General features: G+C 40.3%; 1 protein-coding gene and 1 long non-coding RNA gene across 3 annotated transcripts in view; both read left to right on the forward strand.

Moving 5' to 3' along the window:
• LOC145436631 (uncharacterized) overlaps positions 1-22,964 on the forward strand; it is a 98,443-nt gene that overhangs the window by 55,267 nt on the left and 20,212 nt on the right. The window lies entirely within an intron of this gene.
• LOC145435635 (uncharacterized) lies at positions 8,884-21,155 on the forward strand. 2 transcript variants are annotated; one of them, XM_080312932.1, is made up of 4 exons: positions 8,884-9,073; positions 10,771-10,830; positions 18,481-18,654; positions 19,359-21,152. In XM_080312932.1, the coding sequence occupies exons 1-4, from the start codon at positions 9,001-9,003 to the stop codon at positions 20,006-20,008; spliced, it is 957 nt and encodes a 318-aa protein (XP_080169058.1). In that variant the 5' UTR covers positions 8,884-9,000; the 3' UTR covers positions 20,009-21,152. The 2 variants fall into 2 exon arrangements, with proteins under 2 accessions (XP_080169058.1, XP_080169060.1); XM_080312934.1 differs by having other exon boundaries at positions 8,896-9,073; positions 10,771-10,820; positions 19,359-21,155.

Below are 22,964 nucleotides of genomic sequence, written 5' to 3' on the forward strand. Positions count from 1 at the left end.
AAGTTGGAGCCGGAGTCCGAGTCAGGAGCATTTTCGCATACTCTAACCTCGGTCGGTGTTTTAAGACTTCGACTCCGACGCTATTCAGGGGAAAATAAACGAAACTCCGTCACCGACTCCACGACCCTGACTCTGCAGCCCGACTCCTTACTGGTCGGTTTCTGGCGTGTGTACATTTGGTTGACGTCTGGCTTGGTTGCTGTGTATTTACGTTGCATTCGTGCATGTTTATTAGGCTATCTGCATGGTTTTGTATGTAAGCTTTGTGTCAATATGCTTTGACTTGTCTTGCGGGATGTGGTTATGTGAGCATATACGCATGTGATGTATATACATGATACGCATCATACCCCTCGGTTTAAGTTAGTCAAACGTAATTTTGATAACTAATAAACTTTTGACCTCCCTGTAACCTCTATTCATACTACACAGTGCTGTCTACTCACGCGAAACTTGCGTGCAATACCTCCGATGTGCTAATGAGCCAAGATTAGAAACTGACCAGTTATTCCATGTTTATTGTATGCCAAACTTTTTCACTGGCGTGTCACGTACAATATCACACCGAATGAAACTAATTTATGGATGGCGTGAATCTCTGAAAGGTTCAGGTTCGTGTGAACGCGAACCTTAATGAATGGTTCTGTGTGAACGTGAACGTGAGCGTCATGACGTCACGTGACGTCATATTGCTTATTCCTACCCTACATTTCAGTGCAGTGATAGGCTATATTATTGCACACGATACCAGCGACGACTCGGGCCACACAATGCCACAATTCTGAATTACGCATCGACGTTTTAAACGTCGCCAGATTTATCAACGGCGACAATCAACTGATATAATAATCCCATAAAATCAATATCTTCCGTCACTTTGCCAACAATTTCGACGAGGACTTGCAAGGGAATGTAAGCTTACGTCTTAACGGTCTATGCCAGACCAGACAATGTATTCGACGTCTGAGTGTTGAGCAGAGTGCTAAACGGGTTTCTGTACTTGCTACCGATATTACCCCATTGACAAGTTATATCGCAGTAGCCAAAACTCCAATCGCCTGGATTTGGGTTTTATAATACAATAAACATATGAAGTCAAATTGTAGTAAGGGCATTTTATGAAATATTTCACAAATCTGTGAACTATATTGTTACCAAACAATTTCTTCACCAATATGTCTGTCAAGGTCTCTTATAACATGTGTTAAAATGTTGAAGTTCAACTCTTGTGGGAAACCCAGAAAAAAACTGTTAAATTTGACAAATTTGAAAAAATAAAATAAAATAAAAAAATTGAAAAAAATATCTTTATCGGCTATAAGTAACTAAGGATGGGTTTAATAATGGTTTTTCATGTTTCTCAATTGATTGTTAAAATTTACATTTTACTACAGGCTGTTTTGTGGAAATATATGTAAAAGTAATGGCACTGATGGCATAGTTATCTAGTCATAAGTACACCGTTCAGTAATCCGATTCAACAACTTCTGTATACTGTATATTACTGGGTAACACACACATATATAGGCTCAAAACCAGTTCAGTAATTCATTAAATACAGTTCTAAGCCATGCAGCAAGGTCTAAAACGGTATTTTCTGTATCATCCCGTTCTATAAGATGGACGCAATTGTACCGAAGTAAAAAAGCGGCTATTAATCTAGCACGGCCTTGTGTGAGTTCATTGTCAATTGTTACTGAATGGTTCGTCGCTGTTTCACCATAATTTCTGATCCTTGGCATATGGATCAGCTTGGATCAGACGCTCATCTATCCAGGTAACACACTATGAGCAGTGGTGGTGGTTAATAAAGCCAACAATCCTGAGTTTCAACATTCCAACTGGAATGGCTGGATGAAGAGAATCAATGGTAATGATGCAAAACAGCGCGCACAGATCGAGTTCCTTCCATTTATTGAAGGAGACCCCGATGACCTCAAAACCTTCTTCGCCAGTCTTAAAGAGTGCACACATGCAGCGCGTTGGGGTAGCTATAGTGACCGTCGATCTTCTGATTCGACTGAAGGCTATATATATAATGAAGCAGACAAATTTACCAGTCATTCCAAGGTTGAGTGGTTTTCACCTATTGAAATCTTATCTTGGACCAATTGGTGACAACTTGGAATATTCTGGGCTACTAGATGTGATCCAGTTGATCTATGCTAGAAGCACAACAACCATCCACATCATGGATGGAGGATTTTTGACAAGGCAATCGCTCCTCGCCTCCTCGTCGATGCAGCTATCTATCAACATACAATGGAAATTGCCTTAACTGAGGATAAGCGTGGTGACATGAAGTCCTTCATGGAAAAGGTGACTGGTGGGAAAATGGGAGCCAGACAGTGACCCAGTATTGCTGGTATTTGAGCGAAGGTGTGAAGAAACGTTCAATCGATTTGAAAAAAGAGGAAGAACACCTGCACTCTAGGTGGAGTACCAATACATAGTAGATATGCCCAATGTCTTTATCAGAACCGAGTGACTCGCAGACCACAATGGAAATCTGTCCTGCATTGTTACCAAGATGAAGAGCTTCTTGGAGGTACAGAACTTCAATATACAATTAAATAGTATATTCATATTGAAATGAACCCGAATATTTTCGGCTGACACTCGTCAGGGGTAATCGTCAGCAACTAGTAGAGAATTGGAAAGAACATTGTATATCAACAATCGTATCACAAAATATGACGTCACCAGCATGAAATTTCGAATTGAACGTTCTCTCATTCGAAATTTCATGCTGGTGACGTCATATTTTGTGATACGATTGTTGATATACAATGTTCTTTCCAATTCTCTACTAGTTGCTGACGATTACCCCTGACGAGTGTCAGCCGAAAATATTCGGGTTCATTTCAATATGAATATACTATTTAATTGTTACCAAGATGCTTCACACCTGCAGACCATCATCAGCGGTTCTCAAACTTTTTTCGGCACGCCCCTTGATAAAAAATTTCATCCCCCCCCTCTTATCGTCATATCGAAAAGTATTAAAAAGAGCAACCAATGTTTGCAACCCCAATGCATTGATTGGTGGCACGAAAGGTATTATGGCTGTTGAGACACTTCTCAAATATGTAGTTGCACTTGAATAATTTATTAAAAATAACCATGTGCAATGATAACATGTAGCACATAAATGTTTTAGCGCTTTTGGTGCCTAGCCCCTTCTATTACCCCACTTGATTTTAGCTGGAACGGACCTGACCACAACCTAAATCAAAAACCAATGGCAGCTACACGCATTTACCAGTTACACTTCATTCAGGGACATCTTTTGATTAGTGCAAGGTTCGGTATCACTCAAAATCTAGCATCAGTGAGTGTGTGGATGGTACGGCGGAATTATGACATTTCAAATCGAAAGGCCTCATTAGGATTATTTCCATTGTTGAAACTGGAGGTTTCAGCACAAATTAAACTCATTCCGAATTCAAGAAAATCATTTCTCTCAGGCGGATTCGCGTCTCCCCTCAGATGCTTCCATGACCCCCCCCCCCCCCCCCCAGTTTGACAACCATCGCATTAGAACGTCTGCCGCCCACGGGAACCACGATGGTGAAGCCGCAGAGGAAGAATGAGCAACAGCATTTCTGGCCACAGATGTTGGGTGCCCACTCTCAGTCATCTGTCAGATGTCAACCGGTGAATGGAGGAGGACGTCAGTAGACATGTACCCCTTCACAGAGAGCTTACCAAGACAGATGAAGCGAGATGCGGGGGCCAATGAACTTGACCTAAAATGGTTTGAAGAAATGAAGCCATTCGTCAACGATGGATAAAAGGGGTTGCTCATGTATTTCTCAACTGGATTCACAAGTATACGGTTGATGACGTAGTCGAAATACGGAGGGAGCAGCTGAATTTGGAATGGCCATTGGCCATGCAGATCAACCTGGATGAAATGTCAGTGACGCCGACCATGGTTGTCATGTCAAAGGTGAAAACAGGGTTTCAATGACTCGAGTCACGATTTTTTATGACTCGAGTCATTTTCTAAAAATACGGATCTGTGTATTGACTCGAGTTCTTGAGTCATTGCGCATGACTCGAACTAAGTCATATGACTCGAGACTCAGACGGCCAAGACCAACATTTTATGGTAATTTCGAAGAATAGTAAAGTAACGAAACTTGGGATTTCGTCTAATGGTACTTGTACTTGACAATGCGACCAGAAATTACTAAAAGTGAGGAAAACTAGTGTATTAGAAATGCGAACCATTCGATATCACCAAACAGAGTTATAAAAAAGGGGATTTAACATGGCTTTAACTGAAAACTGAGCAGTATCAACACAATGACTTGGACTTGGACTCGATCCATAATACCATGACTCGGAGTCAACCCGCAGCTCGCTGACTTGGACTCGGACTTGACTCGGCGGTGAATTGAAAATGACTCGACTTGACTCGAGTCAAAACTATAAAATTGAGATTGACTTCTGACTCGGAGCCTTATGAGTTGGTTACAACCCTGAGTAAAAGCCCTATCATCCCAAAGAGAATGCCCTAAGGTTTACGAATAAAACATTCTCATTGACTCATTGAAGTTGTTCAACCGACTGATCATTTTCACCCAGCGGGATATGGATGTTGCGACAAGCTTACAGTATGAGTTCAGTCCTTTCCCGCTGTCTCTGCTCAGCAACAAAAATCAGAAGATGAACAAGGCTACGAAGGCAAAATGTTCGAATACAACCTTGTAGGCCTTAACTGAACTACTTGATTTGACTAATCAACCATGCTGGACCCTCATAATTGATGGTGGATGGCTTCTGTACATGGTGAAGTGGGGTCAACGTCAGACATGACAGGAAATTGCCAACAATTACCCAAGCTACGTGCAGTATCTGGGCCGTTGCTTTCAGAATGTCATTGTGGTCTTTGATGGTTACAGCAGTTCACCACAACATACAACATGTTCTCACGGAAGACAGCGGCAGCAGTGATAAAACCAGAGACACTGCCTCTAACAGAGGGTGCAGCTTCATAACGTTCACTTCGCGTGTACGTACCTGCAGACCAGGGATTTGATTCTTTTACAGAACTTGTCTCCAAACCCCAGCGATTACGGATGGACAATAGGCGTGCATAGATATGAGCCTGATGAGCTATTGCAGTTCAGAAGCTATAGTTGTCACAAAGATTGCAACAACCGAATATACAGCTGCAAGAAGAATGAGGTCACGTGCATTTCAGCCTGTGGAGTATGTGAAGACCCTATAATGCAATAATTGTAGTTACGATGATGTTGAGTCCGAAGAAGGCATAGGCAATGCCTGTTGAAATGTCTGATATTGAGCATGCGAAATAGGCTACCTCTTCAGTGAACATAGCTATGCGAAATAAAGGCGATTTTGTGCATGAATATAAAAGTGGTTGTGGCGTTTTTTCACAAAGCAGAGCCTGTAGTGAATTATAAGTGTTAACAATCAATTGAGAATCATGGAAAACCATTATTAAACACGTCCTAAGTTACTTATGGGCGTAAAAAATTTTTTTTATTTTTTTTTATTTTAATTCGTCAAATTCACAAAGCAGAGCCTGTAGTGAACTATAAGTGTTAACAATCAATTGAGAATCATGGAAAACCATTGTTAAACACGTCCTAAGTTACTTATGGGCGATAAAGATTTTTTAATTTTTTTAATTTTTTTTTAATTCCTCAAATTTAACAGCTTTTTGGGGGGGTTCCCACAAGAGTTGAACTTCAACATTTTAACACATGTTATTACACACCTTAACAAACATATTGGTGAAGAAATTGTTTGGTAACAATATAGTTCACAGATTTTCATAAGTTTCCCTTACTATTGACCCCGTACGCCTGCTAGATTTTTTTACATCAGAAAACGACATCAATTTAATTGAATAATTGAATACGCATCATTCGCTGACTTCATGTAGAGTATTTCGCTCTTGATATTGTGTGATTGCGGGTCCATCTCAAAGCAGAGAGTCACTAAATATTCACTAACGGAAAGCTGGATATTTCGCGCAAACTTTTGTAGCAAAGTAAGTAAAACTCTTTGAGACTGTAAAGGTGCATGCCCGTTTTGTGTTTATTTATTTTTTATGTTACCAGCTATATCTACAGAGTGGCCCGCATTTGAAATGAAATAAATTTCATACAAAGATTATATAAATAAGGGAAAATTATAGTATATGAATAAGGTTCACAGTACAGAACCTATCAGGGTTCGTTTGTGAACGTGAACCTCTAAATTTCCGAGGTTCACACACAGAACGCGAACGTGAACCTCACGTTCGCACCATCTCTTAAATTTTTTTTCTTGAGACGCACTTCAGAATGCAAATTTCCCTGGGAGCAGGGCTGAACTTGCCATAAGTTGCACACTGCACAGTCAATACAACGCATGATTCCTGTAGCCGTAGCAGATTCTATATTGCAGTGCTTTTCAACCTGTGTGACGGTTCGCACTTGTGCGAATGAAAAAAATTGCAGTGCGAATGACGAAGGTGGTGCGAATAGTGCGAATGAAAATCCGGACCAAGTGCGAATGAGGAAGGTGGTGCGAATGGTGCGAATAAAATTCCGGATCAAGTGCGAATGAAAAATCGTGATTAATTGTTAATTTTTCTGACGTGGAATAATTCAAATAAACATATTAGGAAATTTAAGATCAGTGTAACATTTGTAGTTGCGACGTAATTGTAAAAACTTAATACGACGCACCACTAATCGTGGCTCTCACAAGCCGTAGTGAATTAATATTCCCGCACTATAATCATGACGTAACCAGAAGCCTGGTTTGGAATCTGGTGTAGCGGCAGTATAGAGATCTCTACAATCTCTATAGTGGCAGACATACAGTATATCAGCCCATCTGAGCCTGCGACAGGCTGGAAAAATGACGTCATATTGACTTTCTGCTTTCTTTCGCAAACAATCATCATATTTTCGTAATAACTGTTCGATTAGCGCGAGACACGAGGATAGTAGTAAATACGATCGTTACAGACTCACATTTGCAAGTTACTGTAACGCAAATTTTTACCCCTTTCGGGGAATTATTAAAGTATGGACCGCAAAGGGTATAATTTTGGGTCGACACGGTGCCAGAGCTATCTGTTAATATGCATGTAATAATTATTGAATTTATTGCAAACAATCCTGCGATCGTTTTTACATTTCCAATATCACTGTGTAGGGTAGGCTACTGTAGCCAATAAGCGAGACACGCATTAAATATGGCTTTATCATGAGAATTCATGATAAGATTTGTCCGACACTGATTTTTTCTGGAAAACATGGTCGAAGTACAATGTTCCCTCTAATTTTTGACGAGTCTGCGCACGACCACCAAGTTACTGCGCAGACCCTTGGACAACAGTGCGTAACGACTAAAATAAAGGTCATCACTTCGGATTTTTCGTGCGCAACGGAGATTTTCTGTGCGCAGAGACCGTTTCAGCACTGCGCATTTGCGCACGTGCGCAGCTTAGAGGGAACATTGGTCGAAGACCGTTGGGATGTACTAGTGTAGGGGTGTGCAACGAGCGAGTTCAGGCCTATGAGACTCATTCATTTCGAGGTCAACCCCTTTTGCGTCGGGGCACATGAAGACGTAAAGTTGTGGCGAAAAACCGCTGATAAAATGCGGTGCAGAAAACAAAAGCGGCGACAAACCCTTGTTCTAAAAATGACGGATGCTGGATGGCTAACTCTTTCGAGATGGATTGGATATGTTGCGTTGTCGGCACGGAATAGTCCCGTTCTTGAAATCGCGTTCGTCAGACATGTTTTGTAGGGCTGTGTTTGGTAGAATTGTGGTGTGCGGGTTCTGTATGTCATACATGTACGTAAAATCGTAGCATACCACTGCAATATTAAAAATATGTTCCTTTTCATGGGTGAGGCTCGGGTCGCGAAATGTCACAAAAACTCAGATTTTAGTGGTAGTCTAAAAGCGGCTTTACCGTTATTATACTGTTATGAATTCTCAAGTTAGATTGAGCTATAGAGTAGAACACACAGTATCGTGAGTTATTTGCTCTCCTCGCTAACTTGCGAGACAGAAGTTGGAGCAACGTATCATCAGGTAGCGAGCTCTAATGTGCCTACTCTGATCGTTTTGCACCTTATGTTCCAAAGACACAAGGCAAAAGCCTCAACATAAACATCTGGGTTTTTCATCCTGTCGACAAACTGGAGCCTCCGGGACCTTTGTGTCAGCTCTCAAAAACGATTTCTGCCAGCAAGCATTTTTCACTCGCGAAAAATACGCTGTATTTTGGATAGGAGTGCAGAACAGATTATAAGACCTGGCCAACCAAGCACTAGTAGACGTTCTTGTACAAATCCCCAACAACATTGTTTGGCCGAGAAGGGTTTTAGTGAAATACTTGAAAGCAAAACGAGCGAAAAAAGTTGCCTTTTTGCTGAGATGCTTGATAGCATGAGCTACATAGTAGCCAGTTTTTTGCCAATCTGAACAAAATATTGTTAAGTAGGCCTATCTTCATCTTCTTTTTGTACAATAATTCTCGATTAGTTTGTGCGAATGAAATTTATTTTACAAAAAAAGTGCGAACGGAGCTCAAAAAGGTTGAAAAGCACTGCTATATTGGATCAAATTGCTGTGAATATTCTCTGTAGGATATACTCTTCATCACGACCAAAACATATCAGGTCGCCAGATGTTGGGTCACGACAACTGTGGTATATGAATAATAAATTATATATATTAAATGACTTCATTACACTGGGAAGACACAGACGAATGTGGACACATTACATTTAAATTATACGAAGTTACTCGAATCAGAATGAGTGTTAATATACGCCGCTTGAATGAATCAGGCCGTCATGGTGTGAGCGCGGCCTACTATTGCATTAGTGATGAGTGCTGTGAATACCGCGAGTGTAGTATTGTGTTCATACCAGGAAGTGATAATTCGCGAGGTGTGTATAATTGCATCACATAATGTCGCGGGAAAATCAGTAGAATCAGAGGCTAGTTATCATGCCTATGACAGGGATTTTATTGCGAAGAATCTGGCAATGGGCATTTGTGATTGTGTTTCTCGGAGAAATGGGTAATGTTTTCACGTTTTTATTCTCAATGTAATGTCCTCTGCCTTGGTACGACAGTAAACTTCTAGACTACCCAGTTAAAACATCCAATGCGAGTCGAATGTACCGTATCTTCTGTAACAGAATCACTAACACAAGGTCGTACGATCGATTGCTTCCTTAAAGAGGGTATATAGACATAAGTCGGTCAGATTTCGGAATATATGGTATAAATACAGAAGCAAGGCATATACGAAGAAATAATAATAATTGACATTAATTGCCAGACCTTACATATCAGAGTCAAAATATACCAACGTAAATGTTTGAAATTAATAATGCATTAAAGTTGCATACTAATTTACTGTACGAGTACGCATGATATTCTGCAATATCATACTTGAAATGATCAAAAACGTTTTGTGAAAGTGCGGTAATAGATTATAATATGGGCATCACAGATCAGCACTTTGGCCCCGTGCCTGAATATGACAGATTAAACGCATACCAGTTTTGCTCGTCATTGAAGTATCAGCCATAGCCTGATGGTAATTGAGTAATTGTCGTCAATACCCACGATTACAGGCATTTTCAGGTTGTCGTAATCGATTACTTCGCCATTTTGCTGTATTCGAATTCGTAATCGTGTGATTCAGAAGTAATCCTAGTCGCAAAAAATTACATTGCTGAAGTTGATTACGCCATGTCAGCTGATGAGGATAAATGTATCTTATTGATGCATCGCAGCAACCACAACTACACCATTAAATCCTAAGTGAGAGAGTAACCGTATGTATAGCCTCTGTTGAATAATATAGATTTACATTTTCGTTGGTATTCACATTTTGACTTTAGTTGGGAGATAGCGCAGTGGTATAATCCACAGCTGCTACATAAATGGGTTGCGATTTCGAGTCCGACCGAGGTCAGTTCCAGAATCCCTATACCTTAGTGTTGGATGTTTACCTGGGCTCCTCCTCCTCATCCTGTCCGTGTAAGCCGTGTCAGACTAGAAGTGGGCCGAGCTAAAAGTCGGCAGCTACGGAATTAAAATGAAGAAAATTGGCCTGGTGTAAAGACCATAGTAGTGGACCAATACCACGAATTTCACAAACAACAACAACGTGTTGAATGTAGAATTGGATGCAAATACAAGCTGCCGTCAGGTGTTCTCGTGCGCCAACTTGGTCCTACTTTATGAAATCGAATGACGTGTTTATGTTAGCTATGCAAGCTTTTACGGCATCACCAATGACATATGAACGAGCACTGAGTGTGTGTGTATGTACCAGACGTACGTATATCAGGTACAGATTACGTACACAAATCGGTAGGCAGAAGAATGTGACTTGAACCGATTTCGCATTTGCTGAGTATGTTGTTTATATTTCGCGTGGGCTACCATGACACCTTGATCGACTCAGTCATTTAAATACCTAAGAGCCGGAGATGTTTCCACATAAGCTCATAATTTTTATTGAATTGAGTGTGTAATATTTCAAAACGCGAAAGGCATAATACTTCATGATAGAAACTAGGATATCGAGTGTCCGTAACGAGATAATATGTCTCGGGAAAACATGAAGACATATGACGAAATGTGATTGCATAAATAAAAAAGGCATACCCGTTTATGTTGAGATTGAATTTAGCACTATTCTCTCCTCTCACTTCCTAGCATAATTCGATACCTGTATTTGTAACAACTCACTTTTTTCAGGTCGAGTTGCTACGTCCGCAGAATACAAGTACCACAAAGAATTCAACATTGTGAGTATTTGTAAATTACTTGAGTCGTAAGAAAAACAATCCCCTTTTTAGTACATATCAACTAGGGATGGTGTGAACGCGAGGTTCACGTTCGCGTTCTGTGTGTGAACCTCGGGAATTTAGAGGTTCGCGTTCACAACAGAACCTTGGTAGGTTCTGCACTGTGAACCTTTCTCATATATTACAATTTTCACTTCATTATAACATCTTTGGTTCAAATTCATTTCATTTCAACTGCGGGCCACTCTATACATGGCTCTGACAGCATTAAAAATCAACACTAAACGAGCACTTTGGCAATCTCAAAAGTTTTACTTGCTTTGTTACAAAAGTTTGCTTGAAATATCCAGCTTTCCGTTTGTGAATATTTAGTGACCCTCGGCTGTGAGCTAGACCCGCAATCACACAACATCACGAGCGACATATGTAGTCAGCAGCGAATTATGCCTATTTAACAAATCAATGAGATTGATATCGTTTCTGATGTAAAAATATAGCCGGCGTACGGGGTCAATTTTGACTTCATATCTTTACTGCATCATTAATACCAAATCCGTGCGATTGGGGTGTTGGCTACGGCTGTATAATTTGTCGATAGGGTAATATCGGTAGCAAAGGATCCCATTTTGCACTCTGCTCAATATCAATGTAGCAATACTCAGACGCCGAATAGGCCTACATTGTCCGGTCTGGCCTAGACCGTTAAGGCGAAGGCTTTTATTCCCTGGTAAGTCTTCGTCGAAATTGTTGGCAAAGCGACGGAAGATATTGATTTTATGGGAGTATTATATCCTTTGATTGCCTTAGTTGATACATTTAGCTACGTTTAAAACGCCAATATGTACTTCAGCATTGTGGCATTATGTGGCCCGAGTCATCGCTAGGTATCGCGTACATTAATATAGGCTATCACTTCATTGAAAGACAGGGTTGAATTAGCAATATGACGTCACGTGACGTCATGAAGTTCACGTTCGCGTTCACACAGAACCTTTTAAAAAAGGTTCGCGTTCACACGAACCTGAACCTTTCAGAGGTTCACACCATCCCTAATATCAACGCACCTAATGAATCATTCACCGCATGAACTCTATATCCCTTTCGAAATATTCAGCAAATTTGCTGTCATTTCCAACTTTCTGTAAAAATATCTATATTTCCGACAGGATCTTAACGGTGAGAATACCCTTGCTATAACACAACAAAAATGACGGAGCAAGTAATTAGGAGGGTATCCGGCGATGGCGTTACCCGTAAATGACCTGTGGCAATCGTGACTCGTGCAGCAGCTGGTAACTTTATACTACAGGCGGAAGAAAATCATATATGGTAGTAAATATTATTTTCAATCATGCTTTGGAAGTATACATTTGGGTGGATTACTTCTAATGCTGAAACCAGTTATTTGAGCATGGATCTTAACCTGGGGTCCATAAATTCCTTGGGGGTCAAAGTTTAGTTCTTTTGGTCACCCTGCAGAAGCGGCGGTTCTAAATGATTCGATTTGTAAATGGTTCGCGACCCACCTCTCAATTCGACGTGCTGATTTAAAGAAAAAAGATTCCCCGTCGCCCAGACTCGCGAACAGCTTGTATGTGAAGCTGGCGACTAACTGCGGAGTATTAGCAATTATGAAAATATGAAAAACTCAACCTGCGTCTATCAAGACTATAGCAACGTATTTGGCGGTTGGAATAATTTATTGCTATTTCTGTCCAATTGAAACAGTCAATTAGTGCTTGCGTCACGCGAAACAGAGATAACGATATAAAAGTTTTTCGGCCGCGCCGAACGTGTATGTATGTATAATGTTTACATATGACACTATCGGCTCCATAGTCGTTTTCGTGCAGGAAGAAAGTTTCTTTATAATGATATCTATGCCCCTGGTCCTTTAATCTTTATGTAGTGATTGTCAGACACCATTCTTACGTTATAGTATATGTGCCGCTGAAATGTTGCCGCGATTGATCTGCTGATATCTTATTGCCAGGATCGCATTCCTCAAAGGTCGTTTCGTTTCAGTTTTGAAAAATGAGCTGAAATGTTCAGAAATTAGCTGCCCAAAACATTCGGTTCAATAGCATTCTCGTAATAGTCATTATTACGGCTCTTCAAGATCAACTCGAATTACGTAGCAAGGCTCCCGGTAGTCAACGCGTACCACAACCAAATCCACACTGATATATCCTTCAATATATTGGTTGACTAAAGCCAAGGCGCATGAATCTTCTTTTTGCAGTGGAAATACGGAAGTGATACGGTGAACTAAAAGTTACACAAAAACAGAATCAATACTAGCCTACTGCGTCCTACCTAACAATGTGAATCGTACCAATTTATTCCGGCAACAATCCTACACTAACATCATTGATCTTAATTACTAATTATGCCTGTAGAAAGGTAAACAATTACTAGATATGCCAATTAAATATGAACAACAGCAAACCAAGAGCACGGCTTACATCAGGATCACACGCATGGCTTGGTACTTCTAAACAACGATGGTACGCTATCGTTACATTCCCCCCTAGAAATGACTGCATTTCTAAATAACATCAACACCAAAAAATCAAACAGTTTAACAGTAAACAAAAAAGGCTCCTCGTCGGACTATAGTTCGGTTCTTCTGCCTTCTTCAGTAAAATAAACTTCTGAATCGGTCGCTCTAGAAGCAAGGCATCTTTCGTTCTTCTGCCCTTAGAATCAAGAGCGGAGTTTGCGACACGACACAAAAGTCTGCGAACATGTCCATCTTCATTCGGGTAAACCTTAGTGTTGTTGGGAGCAAACTTCGTGAGATTAAAACCTCCTCTTTTACAAACTTCTTTACAGGACTTCGTCAACAATAAACTTTCCGAAATGGAATCACAGCTGGCAAGAATATCGTCCACATATGAACTTGATATTATCACTTTGGCTACATCAGCACCAAACTCCTCTGCATTGTCCTCGGCAGTCTTCTTCAGAGCAAATATACTACAGCCAGGTGACGAAGAGACACCAAATAAATGTACAGTCATTCTGTATTCTTCAGGATCCCTGCTCATATCTCCATTTTCCCACCAGAGGAAGCGAAATAAGTCTCGATATTCTGGTTTCAGATGAACCGAATAAAACATCTGCTCAATGTCCGCAGTGAAGCAATACAATCCTTTGCGGAATCTTAACATGACTCCAATTATGGAATTCGTCAAACATGGTCCTGGAAGCAAGAGATCATTCAGACATTCTCCCTGATACTTTGCGCTTCCATCGTACACAACTCGAATTTTATTCGGTTTTGTAGGATGGTAGACTCCATGATGAATCAAATACCAGGTCTGTCCAGGAGTCCCGCGATCATCTTTCTGAACTTTCTCAGCATAACCTTTACTAATGATCTTCTCCATGAACTTACAGTAGTCATGTTTATACTTCGGATTTTGAGACATTTTCTTCTTCACTGCCTGCAATCGTTTGATGGCAAGTGGTTTGTTGTTACGAATTTTCGGCTCACTACGAAATGGTAATGGTAGCTCATAATGTCCAGTTGCCGTCTTCTCTATTCCATTTTCACAAATTCTCAAAAACTTCTTGTCTTCTATAGATATTGGCTTGTCTGAAAGGCTGGCTGACATGATGCCAGGTTTTAAAGAAATTTCTGAAAAATCTTGTTCAAAGCATTTCAGCACCGTCACTGGATTAATCAATTCTTTAGTCTGATGAATTGGCACAAAACTTGGATTGTTAACATTGTGACTCACAATGCGATAACAATGCAGAGTGCTTGGACATGATTTTGTTACAAGGCCAACTATACTCCATCCCAACACTGATTTAATAGCATAGCTGTTGGACTCTTCATCAGTGATAACTTCCATGGGACTCAGAGCCTCGATGCAATCTGTGCCTATCAGAATGTCAACATCAATATTGGAATCAAATTCCACACATTCACTCATTATGCCTTGGTACATAGGGCAATCTTTGATCATAGACCTTGACACTACTTGTTCAGTGCTTACAGGAATCTCATCAGTAGAATAACACGATGGTAAATCAATATAAGGTCCGCCCAATCCTCTCACTCTCAACCCCTTTACTTTCCGAGCCGCAGCCATAGTAACGTTATAAAGAGTAGTGATACGAAGATTTACATCATGTGATTCAGCATCAAACATGTCCATCAACTTCTCAGAGATGAAGGTGCAATCACTGTGTTCATCCAAAGCACAATACGTTTTGATCTCCTTTTCTGGATGCAGCGCATCTTGAATCCAAACCGGCACGATTCTTGTCGACTTGACCCGATCTATTCCAGTCATGAGACAATTTGCGGAACTTGTCTTCTGCTTACTTATAGCAGGTCTTGACTCTGGAGTAGATCTCTGCATAACTTCCTTGTCGGTACTGTCCCTATGGAGAACTGTCGGGTGAACCTTGTTGCATACTTCACATCTGAGTCTATGTCTGCAGACCTTTGTGATATGATTCTGCTTTAAACACCCGAAGCAGAGTCTTTTCTCATGAAGGAACTGAATCTTTGTTGCATGTTCTGCATCTTTGAAACTGGCACATTTGAATAATCCATGTTGGCCATGACAGTAGAGACAGTTCAATTCCTTTCTGGATTCACTTCCAAACTTAGGTGCACTCTCTTGCTTACCATCGCTGTCGACTTGGTCACATGAATTCGTAGCGAATGTACGATTGTACGTGCACTTTTATAATCCTTCTTGTAAGGAGCGTGAATCTTCCTGTTCTCTGCCACAATCTGGTTCAAGATAGCAGTGCCATAAACAGGCTGCGTAGCAACCTTTGCTTCCTTTCTGACATGATCACATAACATCAAAAATGTTGCAGAACTGGAGAGAGCAATTCTGTTACGATTACATTCATTTGCTTCAGCGACAAGGTTATGACCATTAGCAGATTCCTTGGCTTCTGCAATGATTCTGGACCAATTATCTCTCTGAGCTGCAGACAACTTAGATAAAATACTTTGATTGACCTTCTCATCATTTATAGACAAGTACTTGGAATTTGTCATTAAAGTCTTGCAGCTGGTCAGGAAACTTGAAAATTGTCTGAGTCCCTTACCTCCATCTGTTGTAGAGATCACAGGCCATTCTAGTATCTTCATTCTGTAACTGTTGTTAATCGCATCAGGATCCCCATACCAATCTTCCAAAATTTGCTGTGCTTCATTGTAACTTTCTGTTGTAGGATTCACAAGAAACGTATTAATATGCTGATTTGCTTCTCCTGCAGTGTATTTATTCAAGTAACTCAGCCGTCTACTTGGATCCTTCATGTTTCTTTCAATCAATTCTGTGAAACGAGTCTTCCATACAGGATACTCCAATATGTCGCCACGGAATACCTTTGGCTCCTCACATGGCAGGATCGGCATAGATTTCTGATACTGTTTACTCGGTTCAACAGGTGAATCAACTTCTAGAGATACTTTGCGAGCAACAGGACGTGATGCAATCAATGGTTCGTTGAACACAGCACATGGAGATGGAGAAAAAGGTGTAGACTGTGGGTTTAATCTAGTAACCGATGGCACTTGAGTACCTGAAATTTCGATCGGAACAGGAGCCACTTACAATGACCTGGATACAGTGTTCAAAGTCGGCTTCGGTGTAGGCACCATTAGCGGATTCATAGTCTCCATTGCTAAATCAGGTCCATGATCAACATCTGCTAGGATCCGTTCACGGACACGAGCTTTGTCCCTTTCTCTCTGCAACTTTAAATGCTCCATCTGTTGCTTAATCCTGGTTTGAGAAGCATCAAGTTCAGCTCGTAATCGTCTGTTATCTGCTTCCAATTCCTCTTTTTTCTGTTCTTCTAACACAAGCTTCCGGCTTAATTCGTTTTCAGCTGCTGAATACCGTAGGTCTACATCTAACGCAGCTCTTACAGCAGCTGCTTCTGAACGTTGTTGCTTTATTGAGGAAGCATTGGACCTACGAGAACGTATTGAACGTTTACCTTTGGACGAGCTTGAACGGGAGGATCTCATGGAAATTGAATCTGATTCTTCTGCTTCGACACGATGGATAGTTTCATTTAGCGAGTTCACTGCTTCATTGTACCTCTCATTTGCTCGAGCAAATTGACTATTTGCATCTTCAATATCATCTGGCTCAATAAGCTTAGTCATATACGTCTGATGAGCATCAGAAAATTCCTTGAAAGCATCAGTCAGTTTTATTTTTCCTTGTTTAAGTATGTGTAGCTCGGCTCCTGATACCAGGCTTAGCACTTCAGTGGTCGTCTTTGTCAGAGCCAAACGTGTTGACTTGACCTTATCTCGGCACATAGCAATAGCATATTCAGTACCTTTTTCTGTTGGAGTTCTCTTGCGTCCTTCTTGGACGTCTGCTTCAGACACTTCCTGGTTACTTGTTCCCACTAATTCACTTGAGGGAATTGCATCTTCAGGTTCCTGACGGGCAGGAGCCTCTGTAATTGGATCATCACTATCAAGCATTTTGATTCCTTCCTTACGGCTCAATAATGATGTCATGAATCTTTACAGTTTAACTCCACCTTCCTTCGGAATGCAAAACCTTCACCAAGCTTGGAATGACTTGAAAACGTCCTCTATTGTTGTGAATTGTTCACACTTGTTCACTGTAGATTGTTCAGTAAATTGTTCCCTAAATTGTTCACTATTACGGCTCTTCAAGATCAACTCGAATTACGTAGCAAGGCTCCCGGTAGTCAACGCGTACCACAACCAAATCCACACTGATATATCCTTCAATATATTCGTTGACTAAAGCCAAGGCGCATGAATCTTCTTTTTGCAGTGGAAATACGGGAGTGATACGGTGAACTAAAAGTTACACAAAAACAGAATCAATACTAGCCTACTGCGTCCTATCTAACAATGTGAATCTTACCAATTTATTCCGGCAACAATCCCACACTAACCTCATTGATCTTAATTACTAATTATGCCTGTAGAAAGGTAAACAATTACTAGATATGCCAATTAAATATGAACAACAGCAAACCAAGAGCACGGCTTACATCAGGATCACACGCATGGCTTGGTACTTCTAAACAACGATGGTACGCTATCGTTACAGTCATCGGTTTTTAATCTTCGTACACGCCATCCCCGTAAAAAAAATGAACGACCTCATAGGGTCGCGACCTCTAGGGTGTGAACCCCTGCTCAAAAACATTTTTATATACCGTTTATGCAAACTCTGCTACCGTTCCCACGTTCATCGGTATATACTCCATTTTTGCTCATTTTAATTTGCCTAGTACCATCATTCGCATTACAATGTTTTGTTTCATTTATATAGCGTTATAATTCTGGATTACCGTCAGTTTTCGTGTATTAAAATCTCGGTGTTAATACCCACTATTTTCGCCTAGAGTGCAATGCCTATTGCCTATATACCATGCTGGGCAGCGACTATATTTGCACTTAACTCTGGATGGTATAGTGAAAAATCCTTTTCCATTTAGAAACGTCATTTTAATGCGTCAATTACGAGATGATTTGTTTAAAATTTATTTCACTGAAGGACCTTTCAGACGGACACTGACAATGAAGCATATATATTGTTCTCATTATTGACATATTTTTATTTGTGATAACATTGTTCTATCCAGATTTATATCATAATTCAACTGTTCTAAACGACAGACCAGCGCAGTGTGAATCGAGTCATAGACTATCTACAAAACCAGGCAGACAAGATCGTGTCAATCGACACAACTGTTATTGACGTAAACGAATTCACGACAGCGGCCCCGGGTGATGTTCACACTGGCGTGACAACGTACTGCAATTCGACAAATTCTACGCTACAGACCGCAGGTGAGTTTGTTTTATTTGTTTGATATTCGGGCCGACATTCTTTTATTTTTGATTCCGTATTTATCGACTTATAGCACGGCCCACTTCTAGACTTTTGTAAGACACCGCTCACGCGGATGAGAAGGCCAAGGGGAGCCATGATAAACCACCAACAGTTTGGCAGGAATTCCGGAGTTGACATCGGTTGGACTCGAACCCTCAACCCATTGGTGTTGTAGCAATACGCTATCTCGCCATCGCAAGTGGCTTGAAACATCAGCTTGAAATTGACTAATCGGACGAATTGAGTTGAGCTTTGAAGACTGCGGGGTTGGGCTGTTCAAAAATAACTTTTTGTTCCGGATTCCAGCCATTTACTAATTATATTGTCCGGTTACTCAAAAAAAAAACGCTGCACAACAAATTTAGTTCGATTTTAACAACTATAAACCGCCCTAGATCCAATTGAAATTCACAATTTATTAGGGAAAATTTTAAAAAAATAATCCATTTTTTTGTCAACCCCATGAAATTGTTGAGTTGTCTTCAAAGATGATGCAGAACAACTTGGTCTCAATTCCAACTACTAGAAGCGGAGTTATTTGAGTTTTTCGTTGATAATTCTCGAAAGTCAAATGTTGACAGCCCGAGTGGTGGCTAAATTTATACGAAAATATCAAACCGTACTCTGTACGGTATAATAATACTTAACATTTATCTTCTAGCATGCGATTCCTCACGTTTCACGTTCAAAAGCACAGATCATCTCGATTATATACGATACAACGGTTCTGTACCACGGATGACTTCATTTTCGGCGTGCGCTTGGATCCAGCCGAAGAACAGAACGAACAGCAGTCACGCAATTATCAGCTATTGCGTACCCGGTACTAAAAACTGCAACACGTTCGTGGTCTGGCTGATACGCAACAAGATCAGAGTGACCTTCAATTCTAGCGACTTGAAACTCAAGAATATCTACTCCGAGATATCCGACAGAAACACTGAGCATCGAACACATATTTGTATCGTTAAAGAAAATACTTCCATGAGTTTGTACATCAACGCCTCGAAGAAGGATTTTGAGAGCTTGGTGCCTGCAACACTGGAAGGTGGTGGTGTATTGATCTTGGGCCAGAATTTGGACGGAGGAATGAACGGATCTGATCCCAAGCCGCGGCATTATAATCAAGGATTTCGCGGTGAAATAGAAGGTTTCAAACTCTGGAATAGATCACTAAATGGCGGAGAAATTGAGGGAATATACGAGTCCGGAGGATGCAGATGTCCGTTAGGAGTCATTATAAATTTCAACCAATCCAATTCGGTGGTAGTGGGCAACGTAATTGAAAATTGGTACATTACCTGCAACTAAATCGTTTTGTTATAGTCCAAGTCTGCGACCAATTTCAACGGAAATAAGAAGAAACGAAACATTCAACGTACTCGCTTTAGAGCAGAGGTGGTGGACCCTATGCCCGCGAGAACGTTATGATTGGTCTGCACGGTGAAGTAGAGTATTTTGGGCATACTTATTCAACTTGAAATTTTTCTTCGCGCCGCGCGCGATATAGTGTAACTATATTTTTTGCTTTAAATGTGGTCATCGATCATCTGAAACAAATGCATATCTTATAGATTTAGCTACATCACAGTATAACAACATGTTTCATATAAATAATTTACAGAAATGAACGAAATGGACCGACCAGAATCTAACCCGCGAGTTCTTTAGGAATTTTCATTAACCGTGTATCATGCGTGCCCTACATTTTCGAATAGGCCAATATCATCAGCTCGAACTGTAAATCTGATCAAGTACATATAAAATATTTGCAAGTTCCAGTATCATTGCCCAAATTAACTTATTAACCAGCTTCGTGCAACTGCTGCGTTTTTGCACATTTAATTTTCGAAAGTTGAATACTAGCGAGTTTGTTGCGTAAGGAGCCGATAGATCTAAACAGATAAGTATCGCGGAGCAGTGTAGCATAGTTCCCTTGAAACACAAACCCGCACAATCAATCGTACACTGTAACGTGGTCACTGGCCAAAAATGTCGGACACATTGCATCCCAGTTTGCGCTTTTAAGCCTTTCGCGAATGATTTTGGTAAGTGGTCGGCCAATATATATCAGGCGTATGACGTCTGGAATTAAAAACTTGAGAGATATCACCATCATGATATGGTTTGTAGCTGATGATACAAACGACGTTGCGTCGCGCCGGAAATTTATACTCCATAATAGTTAAACACTGTATATTAATGGCCATTTAGAACAATTTATAAACTGCCGTGATGCTACATAATATGACGGTTGTGCTACCTTAGAAAAGAATTATGGCAATAACATATTTAATTGAAAAACTACATTAATGCACGCAATCAAATGTTGTTGGGGAAAAAGATGTATCGGGAGCTTGTCGTTATTACGGTGTTTGAGCAGTTTAGATGTGGCATAAAATAAAAGTCCGCAGTTTTTCTGCAGTGGTACAGGGCAGGTTATTTTGTGTACCGTGCAGATATCATCCAATAGCATTAAACAGTGCAGTAATCGCTTCAGGTTGGCAAGGATCCGAGTCCGAATAAAGTCAAATCTGGTAGGCCAGCTTCCGATTACTTCCGGCCTAACTATGGTGTATGCGACTCTTCTCTTCCATTTGTATCGTAAAGGCTAGGATTAACTGCAGAGTTCGGCCTGTAAAATTTTGTGGAGCGATACCTGCAAGAAATGACAATATGAACAGAAAATGTAACTTTTGATACAGAATGTGAGGAAGAATTTTCATTCAGTGATAATGAAAATTAGCAACTGTGCCTTATCTGTCAAAATTCGCTCAATAATAATAATGCTACAGTACCTTGAAACGTTGTTACGAAACCAAACTCCAAAACATTGCCACGAGTTGCCCGAAAACAGATTCACGGAGTAATAGTATTACCGAGGGGTAATCCTTCCTAAATGCTCCGAAACATTTGGAGGAACTGCTCCGCACTGCTAATCAGCCTGATTTCTAACAACTTCCAGTCCAGGGGAGACGCCCGTATCACCACACAATAATAAAACTTCATTCGATAGCTTACATTTCATTGTGACGGAATAAATTCGTACTTCTGAATTTTTTGATGTGGTTATTTTAGAACTAATATTTTCTATATGTGTCTCGTGGATGACGCAGGTCTGCCCACCTCTAAACTGTAACATCTGAAGTTTAAAACTGCGATTTGATTTGAAGATCAAGCTATTGTTGGGATCTAGCGGCATGCAAGTGATAACTTTGAACATACTATATGTCAAACCACTCTGCTAAATATTTTATAGGCATCAGACATAGTAACCAACCGGAAGTATTTGGCTGTAGAGGATGCAGCTTATCATCATGATAGCATTTTTATTCTCATGCAGGACGTTGTCGAGGTAAAGTGTGCCACTAAAGACAGCTGTAGGTAAGGCAACTATATACGCTGACGTAGGATTGTTCATTGTCACTTATAGACATATAATATAATATAATACAAATCTATACCATATGGTTATTGTGAACGCCTGAAATATTCTATCTGGTTCTAACAAGAACTTTGATAAAATGTTCGATGTGAAAACGAACGGGAAAAGAACATGATATCATGTGTCAGAAGTCACAATGAAAATTCAAATATTCCTATTCTGCAGCACTGTCTGTATAACATATTGCTGATGTAATAGTCATATTCAGGGAGTATTTGGCATAATTACAAATATGTCAATCATGTCCGCTCATGTCTCATAACAGGCTGTTAGTCTAATCGCAACAGATACGTAGTTAGCTTGCGGCGCACATATAGTCAGTCCATTCCCTTCATTAGGAGTGTCTGACACAGGAATATAAGCTCTCGCTCTCGCTCTAGCCTGTTTCAACGTCAAGTCCGTCGCGGCTTAACAGCAATTTGGAACTATATATAGAATAATGTGATATTCCATGCGATATTTTCAAGAATCCATAAACTTTCCGAATATTCTATATTTACCTTAATTTGGGGGTCAAGTTTCTCTTTCGCTTACATTGTCACGAAAGGAATTTTTATGAGGTGTGGTTTCTCCATGTTGACAAATCCGTAGACATCGGGTACTATGTTTTTTGAAAAGCTGAGACTTTTCCGATTCATTTGGTATATTACTCAAAAATGATGGATTGGAGAAAATAAATAAAATACGTAAACCTGAATAAATGGTTTTCACCTAAAATTTCCAGATATTTTCCGAGTGTGAAATTTTGTCGAAAATTCTGCCATAACCTCAGAAGACGACTAGTACGGTATTCTGTGTATTTTCCCACCATTTCGAACATCA

This window comes from Botryllus schlosseri, chromosome 3, assembly GCF_051294905.1.
Source record: "Botryllus schlosseri isolate E-star chromosome 3, Bs_hap1, whole genome shotgun sequence".
Classification (NCBI taxonomy): Eukaryota; Metazoa; Chordata; class Ascidiacea; order Stolidobranchia; family Styelidae; genus Botryllus; species Botryllus schlosseri.

Excerpts from the sequence above, each read along its gene's own strand:
- LOC145435635 (XM_080312932.1), top strand. The coding sequence starts at position 9,001 with ATGCCTATGACAGGGATTTTATTGCGAAGAATCTGGCAATGGGCATTT. Across the intron at positions 9,074-10,770 it reads TGTGTTTCTCGGAGAAATGG|GTCGAGTTGCTACGTCCGCA; the intron begins GTAATGTTTTCA and ends CACTTTTTTCAG. Across the intron at positions 10,831-18,480 it reads ATTCAACATTGTGAGTATTT|ACCAGCGCAGTGTGAATCGA; the intron begins GTAAATTACTTG and ends TCTAAACGACAG.